This window comes from Molossus molossus, unplaced genomic scaffold (genome assembly GCF_014108415.1).
Source record: "Molossus molossus isolate mMolMol1 unplaced genomic scaffold, mMolMol1.p scaffold_m16_p_12, whole genome shotgun sequence".
In the NCBI taxonomy this organism is placed as follows: domain Eukaryota; kingdom Metazoa; phylum Chordata; class Mammalia; order Chiroptera; family Molossidae; genus Molossus; species Molossus molossus.
This window is the reverse complement of record NW_023425347.1, coordinates 94,868,549-94,892,684: the sequence shown is the minus strand read 5'-3', so window position 1 is coordinate 94,892,684 and position 24,136 is coordinate 94,868,549. Positions and strand designations below refer to the sequence as shown.

At 44.6% G+C, this 24,136-nt stretch overlaps 1 protein-coding gene across 2 annotated transcripts; it reads left to right on the top strand.

The window, feature by feature from the left end:
• Nucleotides 1–64: 64 nt before the first annotated feature.
• Nucleotides 65–23,696, top strand: DNAJC16 (DnaJ heat shock protein family (Hsp40) member C16). Of its 2 annotated transcripts, XM_036255994.1 has the most exons (15): nucleotides 65–210; nucleotides 2,083–2,267; nucleotides 6,502–6,568; nucleotides 7,816–8,155; nucleotides 8,940–9,124; nucleotides 11,611–11,715; nucleotides 12,432–12,590; nucleotides 18,028–18,158; nucleotides 18,988–19,171; nucleotides 20,081–20,263; nucleotides 20,416–20,492; nucleotides 21,690–21,770; nucleotides 21,866–21,964; nucleotides 22,492–22,662; nucleotides 23,123–23,696. In XM_036255994.1, the coding sequence occupies exons 2-15, from the start codon at nucleotides 2,101–2,103 to the stop codon at nucleotides 23,517–23,519; spliced, it is 2,346 nt and encodes a 781-aa protein (XP_036111887.1). In that variant the 5' UTR covers nucleotides 65–210; nucleotides 2,083–2,100; the 3' UTR covers nucleotides 23,520–23,696. The 2 variants fall into 2 exon arrangements, with proteins under 2 accessions (XP_036111887.1, XP_036111888.1); XM_036255995.1 differs by lacking the exon at nucleotides 21,866–21,964 and having other exon boundaries at nucleotides 107–210; nucleotides 23,123–23,682.
• The last annotated feature ends 440 nt before the right edge of the window (nucleotides 23,697–24,136 follow it).

Genomic DNA, 24,136 nt, shown 5'->3' with positions numbered 1-24,136 from the left:
AACACATTGGCAAACTGGAAGTCCTGCACCTGTTCCGTCTGTGCCTTCCATGCGCAGGGCCTTTAAGTGTCACGTGACTTCCTTCAGGCTTGTCCCCTCCTCCTTCCCCTCCCCAGGCCCCGGCGAGCGCTGGTGTGGACCCGAGGCTCCCGGCTGGCGGAATAACTGGATCTCGGACGCTGCAGCCGTTTAGGCCGGTGCCCTTTCCCGGTAACTCCTTCCCGGCGAGACGCGCGGAGCCGCAGACGCGGCAGGGCCGGGCAGGCTCAGGAATTTCCCTTCAGTTCCTCCTGGCTCCCGGCCCCTGCTGGGCCTGGGAGGGAACCGGGAGCCGACAGGGCCAGGCCCAGGGCTCTCGGCGGGCAGCGGAGGAGGCGGCCGTCTCCTGGAGGGTTGCGACCTCCGGCAGGAGCTCCAGGCGGTGCTCAGTGCGGTGCTCACACTCGGAGCGTGTCTCCGGGAGCGCTGCCTGGTTTAGGGGATATTGCCCAAGAGCGGTAGCCTACCTGTTGGGCAGGTTGTTTCCTGCCCTGAGACCGCCACCGTCAAGCTGACTGCACAAGAACTTCCCAGCCACCCGCCACTTGGGCCTTCTAACTGGAGGCGACTGACACCGTCGAATAAGGCATTGATTGCACAGAACGATAGAAAAATAATAACAAGTACCACTTACTGACTTGACCATGTGCCCAGTAAATACATACATTAACTCCCATGTTGATTCTTTCAACGTTGTATTACTCACCCTCGTTTTTTGAATAAGAACACTGAGGCTTAACAAGGTTAAGTAACTTGTCCAAGGTCATAAAGTGGTGGAGGATGGATCCCAGTCTTAGCCTGATCCCAGAGACCATGTGCTTAACCAGTAGCTATATCACCATCCAGATTTTTAGAGGGCTGTGCATGTTTTGTAGGACAGGATAGGTTCAGGGTTGCCTGAACAAGGAAGAAACTGGTTTTCGGATTTTATTCAGCATGCATGCAGTCCTGAACGTTGGCCCTCGGGTTAGTCAGTTTTGTAAGAACTCCCAGGTAGCATTCAGATTTCTACCTGTCAGAAGCCACCGCTGTGGGAGCTTTTTGCTCACCTCTTAAAGGTGCCACAATGGACACTTGAACCTTGAAACGTAATTTGTGAGAAGTCGAGATAAATGTGGCCCTTGAAAAAAGGTTGTATGATAGCACCAAGATCACAATCCTGGAGTGTGTCTGTCTAATACAGCACACTACCATGTTCATTAACCAGACAGGATTATTTCCAGAACCCACAATGAATTCAGCCACTACTCTCACCAGAGATGGAGCTTTAATATTTGAAGATCATGTCTGGTCCACAGTCTTTGTCATTAATCCCCATCACGTGGAAAACTAAATTTTTCTCACCACTTTTTCTCAAATAGTGGGACAGTTGAGCATTTCCTGAGGTCTCTGTAATGACCATATTGCTAGTGATCAAATTAAAGAGCAGCTTCATTTTCTTGTTCTAATGAGCTTGGTGAGAAAGAGTAGAATTGGGGCATATTAAGTTTTAATTGCACAGTTTTTTAAGAGTATTTCACTTTTGTATTTATACTTATTTAACTCCCAGGAACATCACAACGATCTCATTTTATAATTTTGCACATGGTGAATCTTATGATTTCATGAATTTATTTAGCATATACTCAATGAGGTATTTGTAAGCTTCATATTTTAAGTTTACATTATTATTATCAATAAGTAAAACAGTATATTTGAGATGTAGTCACCTTGATTTTTCTATATATGTCTTCCCACATTTGCTTATTTCTGCATCTCATTCATTTTCAGACATTTCTGAAGCTTTTCTAATCCAAGGACTCTGGAGAGTTGCTACTCTTATTGCTTATCTTTTCATCTATAATTGTTCTGTAATCTTATGTGTGATATAATTAGTAACGAGATTGTTGACTTATTAAAATATAGTCAGACAGCTTGACACTTTCCCTGCAAAATATCTTTTGTTTGTTTTGTTTTTCATCTGTATATCTTATACCTTTACCTAAAAATCAAGACCGTCCAGGTTTCTACCACTGAAACTTGTTGCCTCTTCAATTATTTCAGCTCTGGAAAGGAAGAGAAATGGAAGTGAAAAAGTTGAGCATTTCCTGGCAGTTCTTGATAGTTCTGGTTCTGATCCTGCAAATTCTGTCCGCGTTGGATTTTGACCCATACAGAGTCCTAGGGGTCAGCCGAACAGCCAGTCAGGCTGATATTAAAAAGGCTTATAAGAAGCTCGCCCGGGAATGGTAGGTGAAACAAAGAAATAGTTTAATATAAGCTTAGCAGTTGTAGCAGGGAAATGAAGCCTAAATTTTGATTAGCTTTAATTGTCTCTGTCTCTGTGTGCAATGAATATATATCTATCTAAGATATTTTATTTGGGAGAACTATTGTTAATGTTATTCTATAATTTTTAGTGATGTGACCCCAAAGCCTGTGTTACTATGAAACTCCTTTAACTGCGCTAGATACCATTAGTATATGTTGCGATAGGAAAGAATTTTAATTTCTAAAACACATGTACCCAACAATGGATAAGCTACTCTTCCCATGATGTTATTCATAAGGTAACTCTTCATGAGTGTCATTGCTAAAGAGTATACTGCCCACTCCTATTTTTTTTTATATATGTCTTTTTAAAAATATGTTTTTATTTATTTTTTTAGAGAGAGATAGAAACATCGATGTGAGAGATACATTGGCTGCCTCCTGCGTGCCCCCCACTGGGGATGGAGCCTGAAACCCGGACATGTGCCCTGACCGGGAATCAAACCAGGACTTTTCAGTCCATGGGATGATGCTCAATCCACTGAGCCACACCGGCCAGGCTACCCATTTCTGTTTTCTAGATTATTAATTTTTAAGCTTTCTAAAAATTTTTAGAATAAGAGCTTTTTGCCCTCAATTTTAAATGGTATTCAGGAATTGAGTATATTACTTTATAGAAAAATCAGAATTTTACCTGAATATTATATATGCCAGAGAATATACATATGTTTATGAATTAGCAGGACAGCAGAAAATTTAAAACTTATTTTGGACAGACATCATCAGTTTCTTCCACTATAGACTTGCCTAAGTAGAAGTGTGGGATTGCATAGCAGAAGGGGAGCAGCGGGAGGAGGAAAGGAGGGACACAGGCGATTGCCAGCTAGGTGAACCAGGCCCAAGTACAGAAAGAAGGTGTGAGGTGGGAGCCGTCACTGAGCACATGCATGCTAGGCTCCAGGTTCTATGTTTTTTATCTCATTTAAGCCTTATAATTACACTGTGAGGGAGGGTATTGCTGTCCCTGTGTTATGGGTTAAGTCTACATTACCTCCGGGTGCTGTAGTTTGACCTTCTGCACCAACAGGTAGTTTATTGCTTTTGTGTTTTGGGGGGTTTTTTGTTTTGTTTTGTTTTTTAAAATATGTTTTTATTGGTTTTATTAGCGAGAAAGATAGAAACATTGATGTGGGAGAGAAACGTTGATCAGCTGCCTCCTGCACGCCCCCTACTGGGGATCGAGCCTGAAACTCGGGCATGTACCCTGACCTCTCAGTGCGTGGGATGGTGCTCAATCCACTGAGCCACACTAGCAGGGAATTTTGTGTTTTTTGATTGCTTACCCATCTGAGCAGAAGTAAGACTGAGTAGGTTAGTGTTTGGGTGGGTAGGAAGTTAGACAGGAACCAAAGTGCAACATGCAGATGACATTGCAGGTAGTGCGTGACGGCCTGACACCATTATTCAATGAAACATATGTCTTAGTTTTAAACTGGTTGCATCACAGGTAAAAGATTGTTATAAAATATAATGTTTTAAATAGATGTTTTAGACCATAGTCATATCAGGAAGAATCCAGAATTGGTTACTAAAAACACAGTTTCTAATTATGTATGGCCTCTTTCCAGGGACTCTACAGCAAAGCTGCTTTCTACATCATTTCAAACTCTTGCCTCTTTATGTTTAAAGCAAAATTTATAAACCTGCAATGAACTCATAAGATAGTAACATTCTTTTGGACAGGAGATGGCCTTTGACATTTTAAAAGCAGAAATGATAGCTTGAGTACATAAGACCTATTAAAATATACAGCTTTGACTTTGCTATCTTCCAGAACTGAAAGGGATGTTATATTAATTAAATGAGTCATATACTTCTCTTCCTTAATTAGATTCTCTCTAGGAGTAATTCATCACTGTAGAATATATAGAGTATTATCCAGAGAAAGTCTAAAATTTTATTTTACCTTTGTATTTTTGCTGTACTATTATTTTATCACTGAAATCGTTTTTTTCCTTTTGTAACAGGTTCATATGCATTGAAAATAACAATCTTTCCCAGTTTGACTTTTCAAAATGAACTATAACAGGAGGAAGTGGAGAATTGTCTAATTGGATTTGTAGCCTTCCCCTACTGTGTTTTACCACTTAATAGAGTTGCTTAGACTCGCCCCTTGCTTGGTGAAACCATTTACAATTACTTTTTCCTCTCAGAAAAACTGGTTGTTTCCCAATAATTAAGATTTGTCATAGGTACTTTTCTTTTGCCGTCTACATTGGCAAAATAAACAACTCCTCCCACTCCAAGAAAAGGGCGTCATAAAATTTGATTTGAAGTAAATGGGTATTAACATGGTCAGTCACCTGAACAGTAAATGGATTTGTCTCATACTTTACCATATTACTTTTAATGTTTATTTTCACCATTTTTGTTATTTGTTAATTTTTTAATTACAGTTGATAGTCAAACTATATTATTTTTTCTACCTTCGTTTTCATTCCCTTAGAGATAGCTAGATCACCAGTAGATACCAAGCACAGTATATTCTTCACTTTGAAATTTAAAGGATGTATATATATATTACAGTTTGTGAAATGTTTCATATATACTGAAAATACCATTGAACAGTACTTTCCTAGAGCTGAATTTATCTTTTTCCAACCATTTTCAACTTTGCTATCTCCCTGTGGTTAGAAAAATATTCCTTATAAGCTGAAATTGTCCTGTGGTTTCCTCCCAGTTCTTGGGCCTTGGTTTCCTCTGTTGCAGGATCTGTGGGGTTTTTTTGGGTTCTTTTTGGTACGTGCCCCTAGCGGGAACCAAACCCAGGACTTTCTCATCCACAGGCCGACGCTCCAACCGCTGAGCCAAACCAGCCAGGGCTGGATCTGTGGTTTTAACCCAGCTGCCCTCACAACTGTCTCTTTGGTTCCTTCTCTTTAAAAGTCCCTGCCGACCTTCCCCCTACAGAGTTCTGTGTGTTAAATCTTTATCTTTGTGATTGCATACTTTTTATTGTCTCAGCCTTTAGCCTAAGTTTGAATGTTTAAAGTACTTTTTTTTTGGTCATCCAGAAACATGCCTTGAAACCATCATCTTGTTTCCTTAAGTCATACTGTTTTTATTATATGTAGCTGGGATATTTTTCCCCCATTAATATTCATAACAAGGAACAAATAGTCAAGGAGTGATGTCCAAAATATGTTCCTGCTAGAATAAGTTGGTCAAGTTGTAAAATCTTTGTTATTCTGATGTACTTTTAGTAGTTATTTGCTTCCCAGTAGATTTCTCTTTCCAGATTTCTCTTTGCTAGAGGAAATTTACTAGAAGTTAGCCAGAAGTATTACATAAAGAATAAGGTCTGTAATAGAGTCTCAATAAAATGAACACTGAAACACCAAACACTGATTTAGATCTTAGGGGATTCTAAGGATATAAAATCTCGCCCTTACTTTCCAGGACTTTAAAATTCCCAAAACTAAAATGATATAAATACAAGTGGATTACAGAATAGTATATGACCGCAAGATGGATAATTGCCAGCTGTGTATAATAGCAAATACTTGTTCTAATATTAGTTCAAACCACTTTGCTTAAACTGTAGACTTTGCTCACATCTTAAAATGTGTGGCCTTGAAATCATCCATTTATAGCTCAAAAGCAGTCACAGGTAGAATGGGATAACCAGAATAATCATGAAAACTAAAATGTTCTAATTGGAACATCAGCAGCAAGACACTATTTGAAACATGATTGTTACTAAACAAATTCACGTGGCATCCTTAAAGCTATTTTCTGTCTACCAGAGTTGTCAGAAGAAATTGATATCATTGGTATCGTTCTAACGTTGGGATGAAATGCTGCCATCCCGGGAAAAGAAGTCGGTTCTTATGGACAAGTAACTTTAGCCGTGAGCCGAGCTTTAGCAGTGTTGGGGAGCGATGTGAAGACACACACGTCCCACCTTTCCTATCTCCTGTAGCGCTTTGAACATGTGCCCAGCTGAAATACTTTGGAAGATATTGCCTATTTTAAAGTTGCATTTTTTAATAGTTACATGAAGCCACTGATTGCTTCTACCATTTATGTTTAAGAAATTATTCTAATAAAAGGGCCTTCCATCTGCCTCTGATGTAGTGAATCATGTGGTCAGGGATGTTAATTGACTGACACATTGTATCCATTCTCACTGCCTGCCCTTTTGTGTTTCAGGCATCCTGACAAAAACAAAGATCCTGGAGCAGAAGACAGGTTCATTCAGATTAGCAAGGCTTATGAGGTATGGTGTGAGACTGTGGGGTGCATCCATTAGCTCTTGTAAAACATGTCTAAATGTTTGTCAAGTCCTCTCAGACAGGGCATATTCCCTATACCCTTGACCCAGTTTCTAGATGATGGTAGAGAGACCGTATTTGGCCACATCCAGTATGTTGAAACTAGTGCCTGAACACTTAAGCTCTTAAAAAAAAAAAAAAAAGGCCTATTTGAAAGGCTTTCATTGGAATTGTAGAATTATCCCGAAGGTGTGTCCCTGTTTCCTGTTTAGAAACTCATATCACGTGCTCACTTCGGCAGCACACATTCTAGAGACTTAAAGAATTACAGACCAATTTGCCCATAGTTATTAACATGACTCCAGGTTGCAAATACACTTAAACACAAGGCTCTCAGCAGTTTTCTGACATGTCATCTGAAGGTCAGTCTGGAGCACACATCAGAGAAGTCCCTGGCTCCCTGCTGTGTGCAGGGTAATGGTCTTTTTTTCTTTTTTCTTTTTTTTTTTTTTGTACAGATAGAGTGGGAGGGAGAGAGAGGAAGAGAGAGAGAGAGAGAAACATCGACGTGAAAGGGACACATCGAGTGGCTGCCACCCGCACGACCAACCAGGGCCGGGGACAAACTGCAACCGAGGTACGTGCCCTTAGCGGGAACCGAACCCGGGTCTCTCCGGACCGCAGGCCGACGCTCTAACCGCTGAGCCAAACCGGCCAGGGCCAGGGTAATGGTCTTCACCAGGCAGTGCTCAGCTCACGAATGACACCTCTCCTGACACAGGTTCTTGAATTTCGGACTTCAGAGTTGCTTCTGAGTAAAACAAAGTCAGCCAGCACACAAGGCACTAGGCTCAGTTCTGTGGTTACTTTTTGGTGTCTATAGCTTTTCATATTTTGGGTTGAATCATTCCAATATAAATGGCATGACCTAGTCAATTTCCTGTGGTTGAGCCCTGATGATCAACATTGAGTTCTCTTTGTTTTGCTGATGTGCTTAGTGTTACAATAGCTCAGAATCTTTAAATCCAAGATGAGCATGAGTATCTAAGTGACTGAAGTAATTTGGTCTTGAAATACTTAATGTCTCTATTGAGAGAAGAATTTTCTGGCATGTAGGGGGACCAATTCGGATCTAATCATGTCATATCTATACATTTATTTTTTTTCTTACATCTTTCAAGCTGCTTACAGGAAAGTTCTTAGATAAACTTTCTTTTGTTCTGTAGATTTCTTATTTTTTCTTTCTTTATAGATTCTTTCCAATGAAGAAAAGAGATCCAATTATGACCACTACGGAGATGCTGGCGAGAACCAGGGCTACCAGAAGCAGCAACAGCAGCGAGAGTATCGCTTCCGCCATTTCCATGAAAATTTTTATTTTGATGAATCTTTTTTTCACTTTCCCTTTAATTCCGAGCGGCGGGACTCCATTGATGAAAAGTATTTACTGCACTTTTCACATTACGTGAACGAAGTGGTTCCAGATAGCTTCAAGAAACCCTACCTCATTAAGATCACCTCGGATTGGTGCTTCAGCTGCATCCACATTGAGCCTGTTTGGAAAGAAGCAGTTCAAGAACTGGAAGGATTGGGTAAGATCATTTCATTCACTGGAAGACGTTTATATGGAAGAAGGTAATTTTCCGTTGTTAATCCTCACCCAAGGATAGGTTATCCATTTATTTTTAAGAGAGTGGGAAGAAGGGAGAGAGGAAAAAACATCCATGTGAGAAAGACACGTTGATTGGTTGTCTCCTGCACATATCCAACCAGGTAGGTCGGAATTTCAATGTCACAACAAAAAAAATGCTTGCTGCCCTGGCCAGTTTGGCTCAGCAGTTAGAGTGTCGGCCTGCAGTCCAGAGAGACCTGGGTTCAGTTCCCGCTAAGGCCACATACCTCAGTTGCAGTTTGTCCCCAGCCCTGGTTGGGTCATGTGGGAGGTAGCCACTCGATGTGTCCCTTTCACGTCGATGTTTCTCTCTCTCTCTCTCTCTCTCTTCCTCTCTCTCCTTCCCACTCTATCTGAACAAAAAAATGGAAAAATGTCCTCGGGTGAAGATTAAAAAAAAAAAATGCTTGCTTGACCAGTGTTGCTCAGTGGTTGTGCATTGACCCATACACCAAGAGTTTGCAGATTTGCTTCCTGGTCAGGGCACATGCCCAGGTTGTGGGCCCGATCCCCAGTGGGGGGCATGCAGGAGGCGGCCAACCAATGTTCTCTCTCAAAGATGTTTCTCTCTCTCTCTCCCTCTCCCTTCTTCTCTCTCTCTAAAAGCAATACAGAAAAAAAAATTTTTTTTGAATGCTTAACGGCATTTCTTCAACTGCCAGAGCTCATAAAAAGGCTTCATGTAGGTCTTCCTTACTTTTCAGGTGTAGGAATCGGCGTGGTCCATGCTGGGTACGAGAGGCGCCTGGCTCACCACCTGGGAGCGCACAGCACACCCTCTATCCTGGGCATCATAAACGGGAAAATCTTCTTCTTTCATAACGCAGTGGTCCGTGAGAACCTACGACAGTTTGTCGAGAGTCTTCTTCCAGGGAACTTGGTGGAGAAAGTAAGTACCTGGCTGAGAAGTAGCTGGCGAGATGCCTGGGACTGCTCACTGCCTGGGATCCTACCTGTGGTCGTTTTGAGCAGGGCAGGAGACATGCTAACTAATGAATCACGCGAACGAAGTCATTTCAGTGAAGTCTGTCACGGACTGAACATTGAACAGATGAAGCAGAGCGACTCAGAGTTCCTCCCTGTTAACAACAGTGTGCAGATTTACACCGTCATGGGAATCTGGGCCTAAAGTGACAGTGACTCTTACTTTCTAAGCAAAAAATTAGACAACATAAGATAAAGGATTTCTTTCTGACTTGTTCATCTGAAGATACTTTTCTTATGAAAGTATTCAAATGAAGCTATATTTAATTATAGATTTAATGATCATTTCTATAGAAAACACCAGATGCCATGAAAACAAATAGTATTTTTGGAGTTTAAGAACTTATAGTGATGTGACAGTATGATTAAATTTCACATACAAAAGGTTGAGCTAAAGAAGCCAGGCACAAAGAGTTCATACTAGTTTATGGTTTTTATATTTAAGAACAGGATTCTTGTTTTGCTTGAAATGATTCACTCCTTTAACAATAGCAGGGAGAGTGAACATACAGACATTTCCATTGCATTTCTACGAGCACTATTATACTGTCCTGCCAGGATCATTACCCACAGAAGAAATATCTGTTGGAGTTAGCTTGAAAGGAAATTGTCAGAGAGCTCCTGAAACCATGGTGGGTGCCCTGCTAGGTCCTCAACCCTTTATGTACTATCTGTTGTATTCCTGGCACTGGGAAGGGTCGAGGACAGTTTTCAAGGTGCTTACAGCCTTGGGTGCTTATTCCCATCCAGTGTGTTAAGAGCCTGTCCTAAAGAGTTGGAAAAGGCTTCCTGGTAGAAATGACCCCTGGACTGAGTTTACCGAGTGAGAGAGAGAATTAGGGAATGAGTTCCAGGCAGGCAGAGGTCCGGGACAGGAAAAGCCTGCTCTGTGTGAAGTCATCATCAGTGAGTGGGAGAGGACGAGAGTAGAGCAGTAACAGGAAGCTTTAAGGAACTTGGGCCTTGGCCTGCAGGTGATGGAGCCATTGAGCAATGGGGAGAAATGATCAGATTGAGATTCTATATAGATCATTCTGGAAGCAGAGTAGAAAAATACTTTTTGAGTTATTATTAAACATTTTCTAGATAGAAACTTAATTATTCATGCTTTTGCTTTCTCAGTAGGTTTATTTTAAGGCATAAACAGGGAAACACAAAACTAGCTATTCAGATGGCAGTAAGTAAAATTATGTAATGTATGGATGAGGTCGGTCCATTTATTTTTATCATGTTTTATTTTGGGGTTAGTTTCAGTTGATTAATGTTCCCAGCCCCCTTCCTTTACAGGTCTTCTACTTTTTGTTTTGTTTCGTTTTAAAAGATATTTTTATTGCCCAGCCTGTGTGGCTCAGTGGATTGAGCATTGTCCCATGAACTGAGAGGTCCTGGTTTGATTCCTGATCAGGACACATGCCCAGGTTGCAGGCTCGATCCCCAGTGGGGGACATGCAGGAGGCAACTGACAGGTGTATCTCACATCGATGTTTCTCTCTCCCTTCCTCTCTCTCTAAAAAGGCACTTTAAAAAAACGTATTTAAAATATGTTTTTATTGATTTTAGAGAGAGAGGAGGGGAGAGGGAGAGAGAAACATCGATCGGTGCCTCCTGCATGCCCCCTTCCAAGGATTGAGTCCAAAACCCTGGCATGTACCCTGACTGGGAATCAAACCTGTGATCTTTTGGTGGATGGCACAGTGCTCAACCACTGAGTTGCACCAGCCAGGGCTTTCTACTCTTTGGATGCTAGACACTGTTCATTTATCTTGTTGGGTGGTGATTTCGGATGTCTTTTTTTTCCTATAAATATTCCTGAGCTTTGTTCTGGGATGTGGTTAAATTACTTGGAAACAGTGTGGTCTTTTCAGGTCTTGTTTTAAATTTCTTTAATTGAGGACAGAGCATCATTTAGTCTAGGGCTAATTTTGTCTCACCAAGATGGCGAAATCCTTTTGAGTATTCCTCCCGATGCTCTGTAAACGATGCAAGTTTTACCCTGGCTTGGGCCACTTATTTTTATTAAGCTATTTTAAAAGGGCGATTGTTGCATTATCTTCATTAGATTAAGGTTAATAGATTAAGGTTAATTAAGAATTGCAGTCTATAATTAAGCAAGAACCAACTTTGAAAGCTCAATTTTTTAAAATTTTATGGTCAGTAATTGTCTTAGAAAAGAGTATGATTTCAGATTTGGAACACATGAAAATGTTTAAACACCATCTCTTTCTTTTTAATAGTTTTAGTCAAATGAAGACGAAAGATTAGTTGCCTGCATTTCTTATTTTTTACAAAATAATATATTACACATCTTTGATTCTATTTGTCTGCTGGCTAGATGATAATACAGTTGTTGAAACTTAAATATTGAAACTAACATTCTCTTTTCAATTGAAGGTTACAAATAAAAATTATGTCAGATTCCTCTCTGGCTGGCAGCAGGAGAATAAACCACACGTCCTTCTGTTTGACCAAATGCCTGCTGTTCCGCTGCTGTACAAGGTACCTCACGTGCCGGGGTAATGCTTGCTCTTGTGGTGGTGGAGAGGGCTTGTAGCCTGATTGGTCTCTTTGTCATAAAAGCTTAACCCCTGAGAAATGTTTGAAGACCAGAATTGGCATTAAGCACCATGCACTGAGCACCTCCCGATGCTGCTGCTGTCCTGGTGCTCTGCGCACGCGTGGCAGCACCGCACCTTCAGAAGGACCCAGTGGTGTAGGCCTTCGCCCTGCTTTGTGGACCAAGATACTGGAGCGTGGAGTGGCTGCATAACCCGCCTGAGCTCTCCCCACAGTGTGGGGAGTATCGATTCCCCTGAAGCCTGTCTGCCCCCAGACCTGCCCTCTGAGTGATACCCTTTCCTACACTCCAGAACCCCTGGGTACCACTGTGACATGAGATGGTCACTGTCACGTAATTAGGGTACAGGTGATTCCTCAAACACTCCATGCCTCCCACCTGGTGCACATCCCAGTAAGGTGGATGTTTTGCTCCATCTGAAAAATAAAGAATTAGTTGTGTTTAGCCTTGTTGGTGCAGTTTTCACGCATGGAACACCATAGGATTCCTACAAGTGGACGAGGGTGTGACAGCCCACGTAGGCTGTGCAATAAGCCAGTGTTCACCTCTGCCCGCTGATATAACAAGTCACACTTGCTTTGTCATGTCCATGCGGTGCTGCTGATGTCATGTCTTCCTCTCTGTTGTGCCCTAACAGTTGACTGCTTTTGCATACAAAGACTATTTGTCCTTTGGATACGTGTATGTCGGTTTGAGAGGGGCAGAAGAGATGACGAGGCAGTACAACGTCAATGTCTATGCTCCCACCATCTTGATCTTTAAAGAGCACACGAACAAGCCTGCTGACGTCATCCAGGTACGTGAGAGCCCGTTGGTCTCAGGCGTGCCCTCCCATTTGATCTCCAGCAGAACTGAACACAGTAGGGGAGGAGGAGAAACTGGTTTCCATTTCTTCCTTCAGAGGCACAATGTTTCAAAACAAGCTTGTTTTCCGTCTGATTGGTACTGTTTTGCCTAAAAAACAATCTTTTGACAGAAAGTAGAATGGAGTTGTCGGGAGCTGGGGGAGGAAGGACAGGGGAGTTAGCGTCTGATGGGTACAGTGTCAGCTTGGGAAGATGAAAAGGTTCGGGAGGTGGGCGGTGGTGGTGGTTGCAGGATAGTGTGAAGATACTTAACACACAGAATTATACACTTGAAAAGGGTTAGAATGGTACATTGTATATCGGGTATATTTTACCACAAAAATTAGATTATAAAACATCCCCGCCAAGAATGGGCTAAAAATATGAGCAAAATTCTGAAAAGAGATTCAAGTGACTGGTAAACACTTTTAAAAAGTGAGTCTCACTACTAATCAGAGAAAAGCAAATTTAACATTTTCCTCTCCCATCAAGTTGTTAGAGATTTTCAAAGTGAAAATACTCAGAAGTATTGAGGGTAGAAAGAAACAGACACTCTTCTTTGCACCCTGCTGGAGGAAGCTTCACATTTTTCAGAAAAGCGATTAGGTGATAATGAATCAGCTGCCTAGATTCAGGAGTACTCCGAGCACCTGTTATATACCAACACTGCTTTGCATGAGGGGATCCAGCCCTGAACAAAACCAGTGTCCCAGTGGCGGCGGCAGTCAGCATAACATACTCGATTGTGTTCGTTAGTGATAAGGGCTACGGAGGAAAATAAAGCGGGAAAGGATGTGAAGTATTAGGGGAGAAGGTTCACATTTTTAAGGTAAGGTGGCCTCATTAAGATCATATCTGAGTAAAGACCTGAGGGAGATGAGATTACCTTTTCAGAATCTATTCTAGGGCCATAGGAACTCAGAATCACATACAGAAAGGTTAAATATCACTCATAATAGCAAAAATGAGGGGGACATGTAATATCCAACAGTAGGATACTAATGGTACATTTCAAACAGGGACTTTATATTGCCATTTAAAATGGCAAGAATACTTAATGATGGGGATGATCCTCATAGTAGAATGTTAAAGAGCAGGCCAGATGCAGAATTGCATGTGCAGTGTAAACACATCTCAGGTTGACAACATGAGTGTGTTATAAATAAATGCATGATAACGGTAGCTGTCTCTTTTTTTGTTTGTTTGTTTTTTTATCCTCACCCGAGGATATTTTTGCATTTATCTTCAGTTAGAGCAGGAGGAAGAGGGGGAGGAAGAGAGAGAGAGAAACATTGATGTGAGAGAGACACATTGAGTGGTTGCCACCCACACGACCTCAACTGGGGCCGGGGACAAACTGCAACTGAGGTACGTGCCCTTAGCAGGAACCAAACCTGGGACTCTCTGGTCCGCAGGCCAATGCTCTAACCGCTGAGCCAAACTGGCCAGGGCAGTAGCTATCTCTTGATGGCAGAATTACATATTAATATTTGGATTTTAAAAAATCTCTATAATGAGCATGTATTTTATTTATATATATATATATATATATACATATATATATACATACATATATATATATATATTTTTATCCTCACCTGAGGACATTTTTCTATTTTTTGTTCAGATAGAGTGGGAGGGAGAGAGAGGAAGAGAGAGAGAGAGAGAGGGAGAGAGGGAGAGAGAGAGAAACATTGATGTGAAAGGGACACACCAAGTGGCTGCCACCCATACGACCAACCAGGGCCGGGGACAAACTGCAACCGAGGTACGTGCCCTTAGCGGCAACCGAACCTGGGTCTCCCTGGACCGCAGGCCGACGCTCTAACCACTGAGCCAAATCAGCCAGGGTGTATTTTATATTTTTTAATGTCTTTTTTTTTTTGTAATCGACAGGGACCTTTTGACTAGCTTTCTCTTAAGGCTAGAATGAAAAGAATGAGAAATTCTATTTATTGATTTGAGAGAAAGAGGAAGGAGGGGGGGACACATCCATTTGTTGTCCCACTTATTTATGCACTCATTGGTTGCTTCTTTATGTACCCTGACCAGAAATCGAACCAGCAACCTTGGCATATCAGGACAACGCTCTAACCAACTGAGCTACCTGGCCAGGGCCAAGAAATTCTGTAAAATCTTTTATTTCATTCATTTAGTAATGAATGTAGTACTGCTATGTAGTAAGTAAATACACAGCCAACTCTGGCATCCAGAGTTAGCCTTTGTCCTCAGGCAGCTCACAGTTGGAGAGGAGAGAGACCTAACAGGAATTTCCATCCACCGTAATAGACATCTCAGTTAGATGCAGGGTAAACTCTGGGTGCCATGTGAACACAGAAGACAGCGCCTGGGACTAGGGCAATGAGGGAAAGACAACGCACGTGACAGAATCAGTTGGGGAAGGTGGATCGGAAGGAAAGAAGAGCAGGTTTAGGAGGAAGGCAATGGATTCAGTCATGGACATATTGAATTGGAACTGCCTACAGGAAGCCCAAGGAGAGATGTGCATCAGCACTCGGGTACAGAGATCTAGACCTCAGGAAAGGCGGGTGAGCTGCAGATAGAGGTTTGTAGATCATTGAATGGTTAGTTCCAAGTCCTGCATACGGGGAGATCTCCCGGGCATCACATGTGAAGTAAGAGAAAGGGCCAAGGACAAACTAGCCAATAAAAGAGGGGGTGCCTGATGGTGATGAGAAGGAGCTAAGAGAGTCAGGAAGAAAACAAGGGCCAGTGGAGGGAGAGAGGACAAGATCCTGTCGATCCAGGTTAATCTGTGAAGATTGCCTAGACTGCTTTCTAGTAATAGCTTCTGCTGTGGAGAATTGTTATTTCTTTCTTCCCTAGGAAAAAATGTAAATCAAATGCATCTACAAAATTACTGGTGCAATGGATGCTTTACCAGTTTGCTTTTTAAGGATGTAAAAAATTCATGCTTAACATAAACCAAGTTCTACAACTGTTAGTGGCTTAGTGTAATGCTAGAAGCACCTGTTGTTTCACATGGCTCTAGTTAATTTGTTTTTGTTTTATAAATATGTTTTTATTTACTTTTTTTAAAGAGGGAGGAAGGGGGAGAAAGAGATAGAAACAACAGTGTGAAGGAGAAACATCAACCAGCTGCCTCCCGTACGCCCCCTACTGGGGGTTGAGCCGCAACCTGGGCATGTGCCCTGACGAGGAGTCAAACTGGGACCTCTCAGTCCACGGGACCATGCTCAACCCACTGAGCCACACCGGCCGGGCTAGTTAATTTGTTTTTATTTGCTACATAGTATTTACAGCCACATTGTCATTTGTTTACTCAGATTCTGTTGATGGACATTGTGGTGCTTTAGGGGCAGTGATGCCGTGAACATGATATGTGTCCAGTGTCCTGAGTACAAGTTTCTCTATGTGGTTCACAGACCCCTGGGTGTTGGGTTCCAAAGGCCCTTACAGGGAGCCTTCATGCCCTGGCCAATGTCGCTCAGTGGGTGAGTGTCGTCCTGTGCACCGAAGGGTTGCTGTTTCCATTCCTGGTCAGGGCACATGCCTAGGTTTCAGGCTCAATCCCTGTTGGGGGTGTGCAAGGAGCAGCCAATCGATGTTTTGCTCTCACATCAATGTTTTTCTCTCCCTCTCCCTTCTCTCTCTGGAAATCAATAAAAATTTGTCCTTTGTGTTGACTCTTGCACTGATGGTGCAAAAGCCGTTGTCGGTGAAACTGCCAGTGCTTAACCAAGTGTGTAACCCAGCCCCCCGTGACCATGTTCTTCCCAAGCTCCTTCCGTAAACACCAACCAACCAACCAACCTCGTTTTACTTCGTAGCCTTGATGAAGCAGTAAGAAGTATTAACTGTATCAATACATAAGTTGACCCTTGAGTACATAGCTTGGTTTTGTAATATTCTGTGTGACATAATGGAAGTGTGCAGAAAGCAGTCTGCTTGACACCAAAGTCCAGAGGTTGTCTTGAAGACAAGTATGATTGTGAGATAGAAACTAGAAGGGATTTCTCTAGTTCATCCAAATTTCCCAATATAATGAACTTTCTTTTTAACTTTGCTACATAGGTAGTGATTCCTCTTTGTCATCCTCAATAATGGTTATTTGAGCCTTCTGTTGTTTCCATGATTGGTTTTACCAGGAATTTGTCAATTTGATTAGCTCTCCCAAAGAACGAGTTTGGCTTTGTTAATTCTGTGTTTCTTCTTCTTCTTTTTTTTTTTAATAATTTTTTATTATTTTGTTATAGTGTTTCTTCTTTTTTTATAATTTTTGTTGCATCGATACCTATTTTTATCTTTGTTATTTCTTTCTTTCTGTGTTTGTATTTCTGCTGTTTCTTTTTAACTTTGTGATACGGATATCTAATTCATGATCTTTTCTATTATATGCATTTTAACATTATCCTCTAAGTACTACTTTTATCTGTATCTCAAAGTTTTGATAAATAGTACTTTCATTAATCATTCAAGTTCAAAATATTTTCTAATATCTGATATTCTTTCTTAGATTAATAGATTATTCAGAGTGTGTTTCTTAACATACGGGAATGTATTTTGGTTCACTTTTTTTTTTTCCTTTTTATTGAGTTTAGAGAGAGAGGAAGTGAAAGGGAAAGAGAGATAGAAACATTGATGAGAGAGAACACCAGTTGGCCGCCTCCTGCACGCCCCCCACTGGGGATCAGGCCCACAGTCTGGGCAAGTGTCCCGACTAGGAATCTAACCCGCGACCTCTTGGTCCATGGGTCGACGCTCAACCACTGAGTCACACCGGCCGGACTGGTTCACATTTTACATTGATTTCTAGATTGTGGTATGAGAACCTGCAGTATACGGGGTGGGCAAAAGTCGGTTTACAGTTCGTATGGAAAAATATATAATACAAGAATAAACTGTGTGTGTCGAATACTCACAACTAAAAACCTAATTTTTCCCCCACTATATAGTTTCAGTCCTTCAAAATGTGTGAAAACTACAAATAACAAAGTGGTCGTCATACAGTTCTGTAGTCCACCTTTTATACTTAGTATCTTTGTTACTTTGAAGTTTATTTAATTGTTCAAGTTGCTACAGATCTTCAGTAGAAGTAAATTTGCCTAGAATGTAAAATGATTGGGCTTTGTAAGTTGGGCTTTGTAAGTCTGTCAGCATAACGCAGGCTACCGAGTCCTCCGGTGGAAAGAGCACTTGACTCTCGTGTGGCCTGACATGCCGACAGCACTGCCTTCAGCCCTGCTTTGTTGAAGTAGCTCACAGGTTCATTTACTCAGACAGATCTCCCTGCTTTGCCACATCGCCATAGCCAGGGTCGGCCATGTTGTTATTGAGCTTACAAGTAAAGCTCATTTGCAGTGAGAAAACTGAATAAAAATCAGCTGTCTCTTGGTTTTCCTCCAGACCCGAGGTATGAAGAAACAGGTCATTGATGACTTCATCACCCAAAATAAGTATCTATTAGCAGCCAGGCTCACCAGCCAGAAGCTGTTCCATGAACTCTGCCCCGTGAAGCGGTCTCACCGACAGAGGAAGTAAGGATCGGGCTTTGCTCTGCTTGTCATTGCAGTGGGCAGGCCGTGCCGCACCTTCCAGCAGGGCAGTTACGCTTCTACCCTGTGGCAGTCAGAATTCATCCTCTGTAACATACCGACTGATGACTGTTATGGTAGTGGGCGTACTCCTTCAGGGTCCCTTAGGAACAAGTCACTGGACGTGCCAGCCTGGCCCAGGGGTCAGAGGTCTCCCTAAGCTGTGACACTCAGCTGAGTCCTGAAGAATGAGTAGACGTTAGCCAGGCGTCAGGGAGAGAGGGTCACTTTAAGGAAGCCTGGAGTCTGAGAGTTACTATTCCTACTAGAGTATTCCATACAGGGTGAGTCTTTGCAGGGCTCGAATATAAGCTCCCAAGGGCAAGAGCATAGTAAGTGCTCTGGAAATGTTTGGGAGAGTGGATGCATGAATGATAAGCTAAATTTTCCATTGGAACCATTGCAAAGGGAGCCCTTCCGAATGAGGCTCGGTGGCCTGTGGGCTGGGAGAAGTTTGAGCAGCCCGGCCTTGGCGGAAGAACTAGACCAGTGGCTTCTGCAAGGCCTGCATCGGGGGTTTCAGTGACCATTGCCTTAAGAGAACTTCCTAACTGTGGTAGAGCTTGGTTTGGGGAAAACATCACGGTCTAGAAAAGAAGCAGGTCATGAATGACTTGGAAATCTTTCATTAGAGACTTTGAACTCAGTTTCCTCTAGTAAGATGTATTCACTTCTCTAAGATGAGCTCATCCTCTCCTTCGCCCCCGCTTGCCGGCACAGCTCCCAGTCATGGCCGCGGGAGTGGTTAAAGCCTCTTCTGTTGTGGGTGCAGGTACTGTGTGGTTTTACTGACTGCCGAGGCCACCAAACTGAGTCAACCCTTCGAGGCCTTCCTGTCCTTTGCCCTGGCAAACACACAAGACACAGTGCGGTTCGTGCACGTCTACAGCAACCGGCAGCCGGAGTTTGCCAACGCCTTCCTGCCGGACAGCGAGACATTCCGAGGGAAGTCAGCGGTGAGTCATGCTTTCCACCCCCGACCCCCCAGCTCCGCCCCGACCCCCCAGCTCCGCCCCGACCTCCCAGCTCCGCCCCCGGCCCCCCAGCTCCGCCCCTGACCCCCAGCTCCGCCCCCGGCCCCCCAGCTCCGCCCCCGGCCCCCCAGCCCCGACCCCGACCCCCCAGCTCCGCCCCCGACCCCCCAGCTCCGCCCCGTCCCCCAGCTCCTCGAGCACTGGCACTTGATTCTGTTTCCTTTTGCCTTGGGAGCTTGGAGTACAAATTCCAGGACACCCAGAAATCTCTGAGCCTGTTTCAGAGCCTACTCTTAAAACAGCCTCTCACCCTGGTGATCTCACCTCCCAGACTTCCAGACTTGAGCCTTCACAGAGAGCACCTTTCCTATGAGTAAAGGTTGAAGAGCATCGGTTTTTTTCACCGGTTTCGCTCATGACACGTCTAGTCTTGCAGTCTCTGCTTTGCAAAGTCTCCCTCAGGCTACCGATAACATGTCAAAATGTCCTCTCCTGCACTTAAGGCATCCTAATTCATCTCCTTCCTCTCTCCTCCTTAGTCATCACTGTCTGAAGGAGCATGAAATTCTCCTCCTCGTTCTGTAATCATGGAAGATCTCTAAAACGCAAAGGGTCCCTTTATTATAAAGTCAGGTTGTCGAACAAAGCTTATTGAAAAGAAAGAGCTGTAATTTTTAACAAGCTTCGGAAAGTCATCATGAAAAGTCACTATAATTTCTTTTGTCAGAAAAATGTAAATGTCTTGCATATGTTTTATACCCACCCATATTTGTGTTGAGTTTGTTGCTGACTTCTCTAGACCCTTTGTCCCATCCTCTCTGAGGAGGAACCAACAGCAGCAATTTATCATTCTTTTGAGAATTCTGCTGTTTTTTCTCTTTCTTCTCCCAGGTGTCTATCTTAGAAAGGCGCAATATGGCAGGCAGGGTGGTGTATAAAACCCTGGAGGATCCCTGGACAGGGAGCGAGAGTGACAAATTCATCCTTTTGGGTTATCTCGACCAGCTGCGGAAAGACTCGGCTCTTCTGTCCTCAGAAGCTGTGCTGCCCGACTTGATCGATGAACTTGCCCCTGTAAGCACGTGGCCAGGAGAGTGGGTGCCGGGCAGGGCTGGGGAGCTCCCAGGACGAGCAGAGGTTCCACAGCAGCACTGTACTGGGGTGCGAGGAGTTCTCCCGCCGGGGCTCAGGGGCTCGGTCCTGACTGTTGTTCATTCTCTCCATAGATGTTCCTCCTTCGGTGGCTTTACTCTGCGTCTGACCACATCTCAGACTTCTGGGACAGCATGTTTCACAGCAACTGGTAGGAACGTTGGGAGATTGAGTTTCTTTTGCTCCATTAATAGCAGGACCGCTGCTTCTCTTTGAAATGAGTCTGTCCTCCTCTGATTTGAGTGTATATTCAACATAGGCAGGTGGAAGACTCTTTAAACATTTTCAACACTATTCTCTTTTTCCTTTCTTTCCATAATTTCACTTTATTCTATTTTTGCTGATTGACTGTTTTCCAATGACTGCCCATTTAGACAACAGAGCCTGGGACTGGTCCTCCTCAGCGGGGCACCTCCAGTGCCCAGCCCAGGGCCCGACACACATGGAGTCCAGTGTGTAGATGTAGCAGCCAACCAATAAATTAATCAGAGAAGGGGGATACCCCCTCCTACCCAGGAAGACTGCGGTTCCTGAAGGACAGAAGTACATCTCATTCATGTTCACAATCCCCCACCCAGCACAGCTCTTTTTTTAAAATATTTTTTTCTTTATTGGTTTTAGAGAGAAAGGAAGGGAGAGGAAGAGAGATAGAAACATCGATGAGAGAGAACATTGATTGGCTGCCTCTCGCATGCCCCCCACTGGGGATCTGGCCCACAGCCGGGGCATGTGCCCTGACCGGGAATCAAACCAGTGGTCTCTTGGTGCACAGGTCAGCACTCAACCACTGAGCCACACCAGCTGGGCCCCTGATAACATTTAACTATCCTTGGCATCAGCATGTTCTTCCAGGCTCACAGCTTCTTTTTTTAAAAATTTTTTTATTGAATTTATTGGGGTGACACTGGTTAACAAAATTATACAGGTTTCAGGTGCGGAGTTCTACAACACATCGTCTATACACTGCAATGTGTGTTTATCACCCAAGTCAGGTCTCCATTTATCCCCCCCATTCAGGCTCACAACTTAATTCCTTTATTGCCCCTCTTACTGTTTCCTTCTGCAGGATATATTCAACACAGCCAGTAATACTGAGACACAAAATCACACTTTTTAAATAAATGATCTGTGAATTATAACAGGAGAAAACCTCTGCTTTTTCCTCCATTACCAAAAACCTCTATTCGTGTGGAGTTAGAAAGTGTTTATTGATATGAAAGCGTTTTGGTTTGGGGTTGTTTTGGGGTTTGTTCCTTTGAGCCAGAGAGGAGACCTCAAGTCTTCCATTGATATGTCACAGCAGCCACGCGGAGCGGAGCGGTTGGTAAGCTCGTTAACTTCCTTTCAGGCGGGAGATGATGCCCCTCCTGTCCCTGGTCTTCTCCGCCCTCTTCATCCTCTTCGGCACCGTCATCGTTCAGGCGTTCAGGTGAGTCCTCCGGGCTTCTCTGCACCTTGTACAGGCAGAGCCCAAGCCTCCTGGAGGTTTGTCCTCGTTCTGTAAACTCGTTTTCCTCATTTTAGTGACTCGAACGATGAGCGAGAGTCAAGCCCTCCAGATAAAGAGGAAGCCCAGGAGAAGGCCAGGAAGACCGAGCCCAGCTTCGCCAAAGAGAACAGCAGGTTTCTCTACCCAAACACCAAGCCCACCCCCCCCAGCTGCAGCCTCGTAGACCGTGTGATGCCATGAGGCAGAGTTTGGATATATGAGTAAATGGAACCCGGGTTCACCCCCGCTGTGTGAGGCGTGGGGACAGAGAAAGTTACCGCTGACTCCTGCTTTCTGAGACCCTGTCCACACGCAGACACTGGGCCTCCTTCGCTCAGTGTCCTCGGTTTCTCAGTCTCAGCTCTAACAGTGAGAGGTGCTAGGTGAGCCAGAAGCAGAGGATGGCGCGTCTCCGTAGCTTTCAGCGGCCTTTACCCTGTCCTAAAGTTGCTCTGCACCCCAAGGGGCAGCGTCTGAGAGGCTCTTTGTAGGCCCAGGACTGCCGAATAGGGACCACCCCATCCTCCCAGTGTTTCAGGCTTGAGAAGTTCAAATGTTTCTCTAGTGTGGTTAGAACAACGTTTTCTTCCTCTTGTTCCTTTTCAAAGTAGGGGCATTCCCCTCCCCTGGTAACATCTTAACTTCTCTCTGCTTCTCACAGCAAGGTCCCTAAGAAGGGCTTTGTGGAGGTGACCGAGCTCACGGACGTAACGTACACCAGCAACTTGGTGCGCCTGAGGCCAGGCCACATGAACGTGGTCCTCATCCTGTCCAACTCCACCAAGACCAGCCTCCTGCAGAAGTTTGCCCTGGAGGTCTACACGTTCACCGGGTAAGCGGGCAGAGGCGGGGGGCAGCACGGCTGGGGGGGCAGGAGGAAAACGACGTCCACTCCTCTGACCGCTAGGAGCTTTATTTGTTCAGTGCGAGTTGGCTGGGAGCTTTCCAGCCCAGAACTAAGCCCTCGTGAGGGGACCGTCTTTGCCCCTTGACTTCACGTCCTCTCGGCTCCTCTTCCCTCTGCCCTTTCGGGAAACTGACTATTCTGTAGCACGTGTGTGCTTTCCTGAAGCCGGACGCTGAGGGCGGCGGGGGGCACTCCGCGCGGGGCGGGATCGGATGAGTGTGGCGGCTGGTGGCTGGCGAAGCCCGCAGCTCCCGCAGGATCCCGTGCTCTCTGTGCTCTGGCGCACCTGACCTGACGCCCACTCTGGTGTGAAGTGTGACAGGCGTCTGCTCCCCGCAGCCGGTGTGTCGGGAGCCGCCCTCACCCCGCGCCCTCTCCCCTGCAGGAGCAGCTGCCTACACTTCTCCTTCCTGAGTCTGGACAAACACCGAGAGTGGCTCGAATACTTGTTAGAATTTGCTCAAGACGCAGCCCCGATCCCCAACCAGTACGACAAGCACTTCATGGAACGCGACTACACAGGTTATGTACTGGCTCTGAATGGCCACAAGAAGTACTTCTGCCTCTTCAAGCCCCAAAAGACAGTCGAAGAGGAGGAGGCAATGGGGGCGTGCGGGGAGCTGGACTCCTCCCTGCATCCGGGGGAGTCTCGAGGGAAAGCCAGTGGCCTCGGGCCCAGGCCCATCAAAGGAAAGCTGAGCAGGCTGTCCCTGTGGATGGAACGCCTGCTGGAGGGCTCCTTGCAGAGGTTCTACATCCCGTCCTGGCCTGAACTAGACTGAGAGGACTCGGGAAGGGACGGCAGCTCCTCAGACCCCACAGGGCCCTGCGAACAGGTGTTAGGACTCAGACTGTCACAGTGGACGGAGTAGAGATTTTAGATTATTCTTCTAGAACAGTGGCTAGAAGAATCTTTCCTTTGTCCTGTTCTAACCTAGGAGTGAAAAATACCACAAGTTGAATTCCCTAGATCAAAATATTTTCTATTGGGATTTCTTTTCTCATCTGAATGCCGCACTATTGAAAACAGGCTGCTCGTTCCCTCTTCCCTGTGGTCCTGTCGCACGTCGCAGCCCCTCCCTGGGCTGTGTCTGCTGTGGGAGAAGCAGGTGCTCGCTCTGCAGCGGTCAGGTCGCGACCTCGGCAGCCGGGTGTGCCGGTCGCCTGTCAGGTCGCTCACCTGCCTCCCCTCCGCCCTCCCGCCCCTGTGCTTCCGCCGTGGCGGGGACAGCCCACGGCGCTTCTAGGCCCCGCGTCTGGAAAGAGGCCTGGATCCGAGCAGTCTTACCTTGAGCGGTTTTTCTGGTAGTAAGTGGCTAAAGTATATTTTGGGGGTATCTTCCTACCGCAGTTAGTCAGCCATGGTTTTAAAAGTGTAGGGATGAGTAGGGGTTCTGCC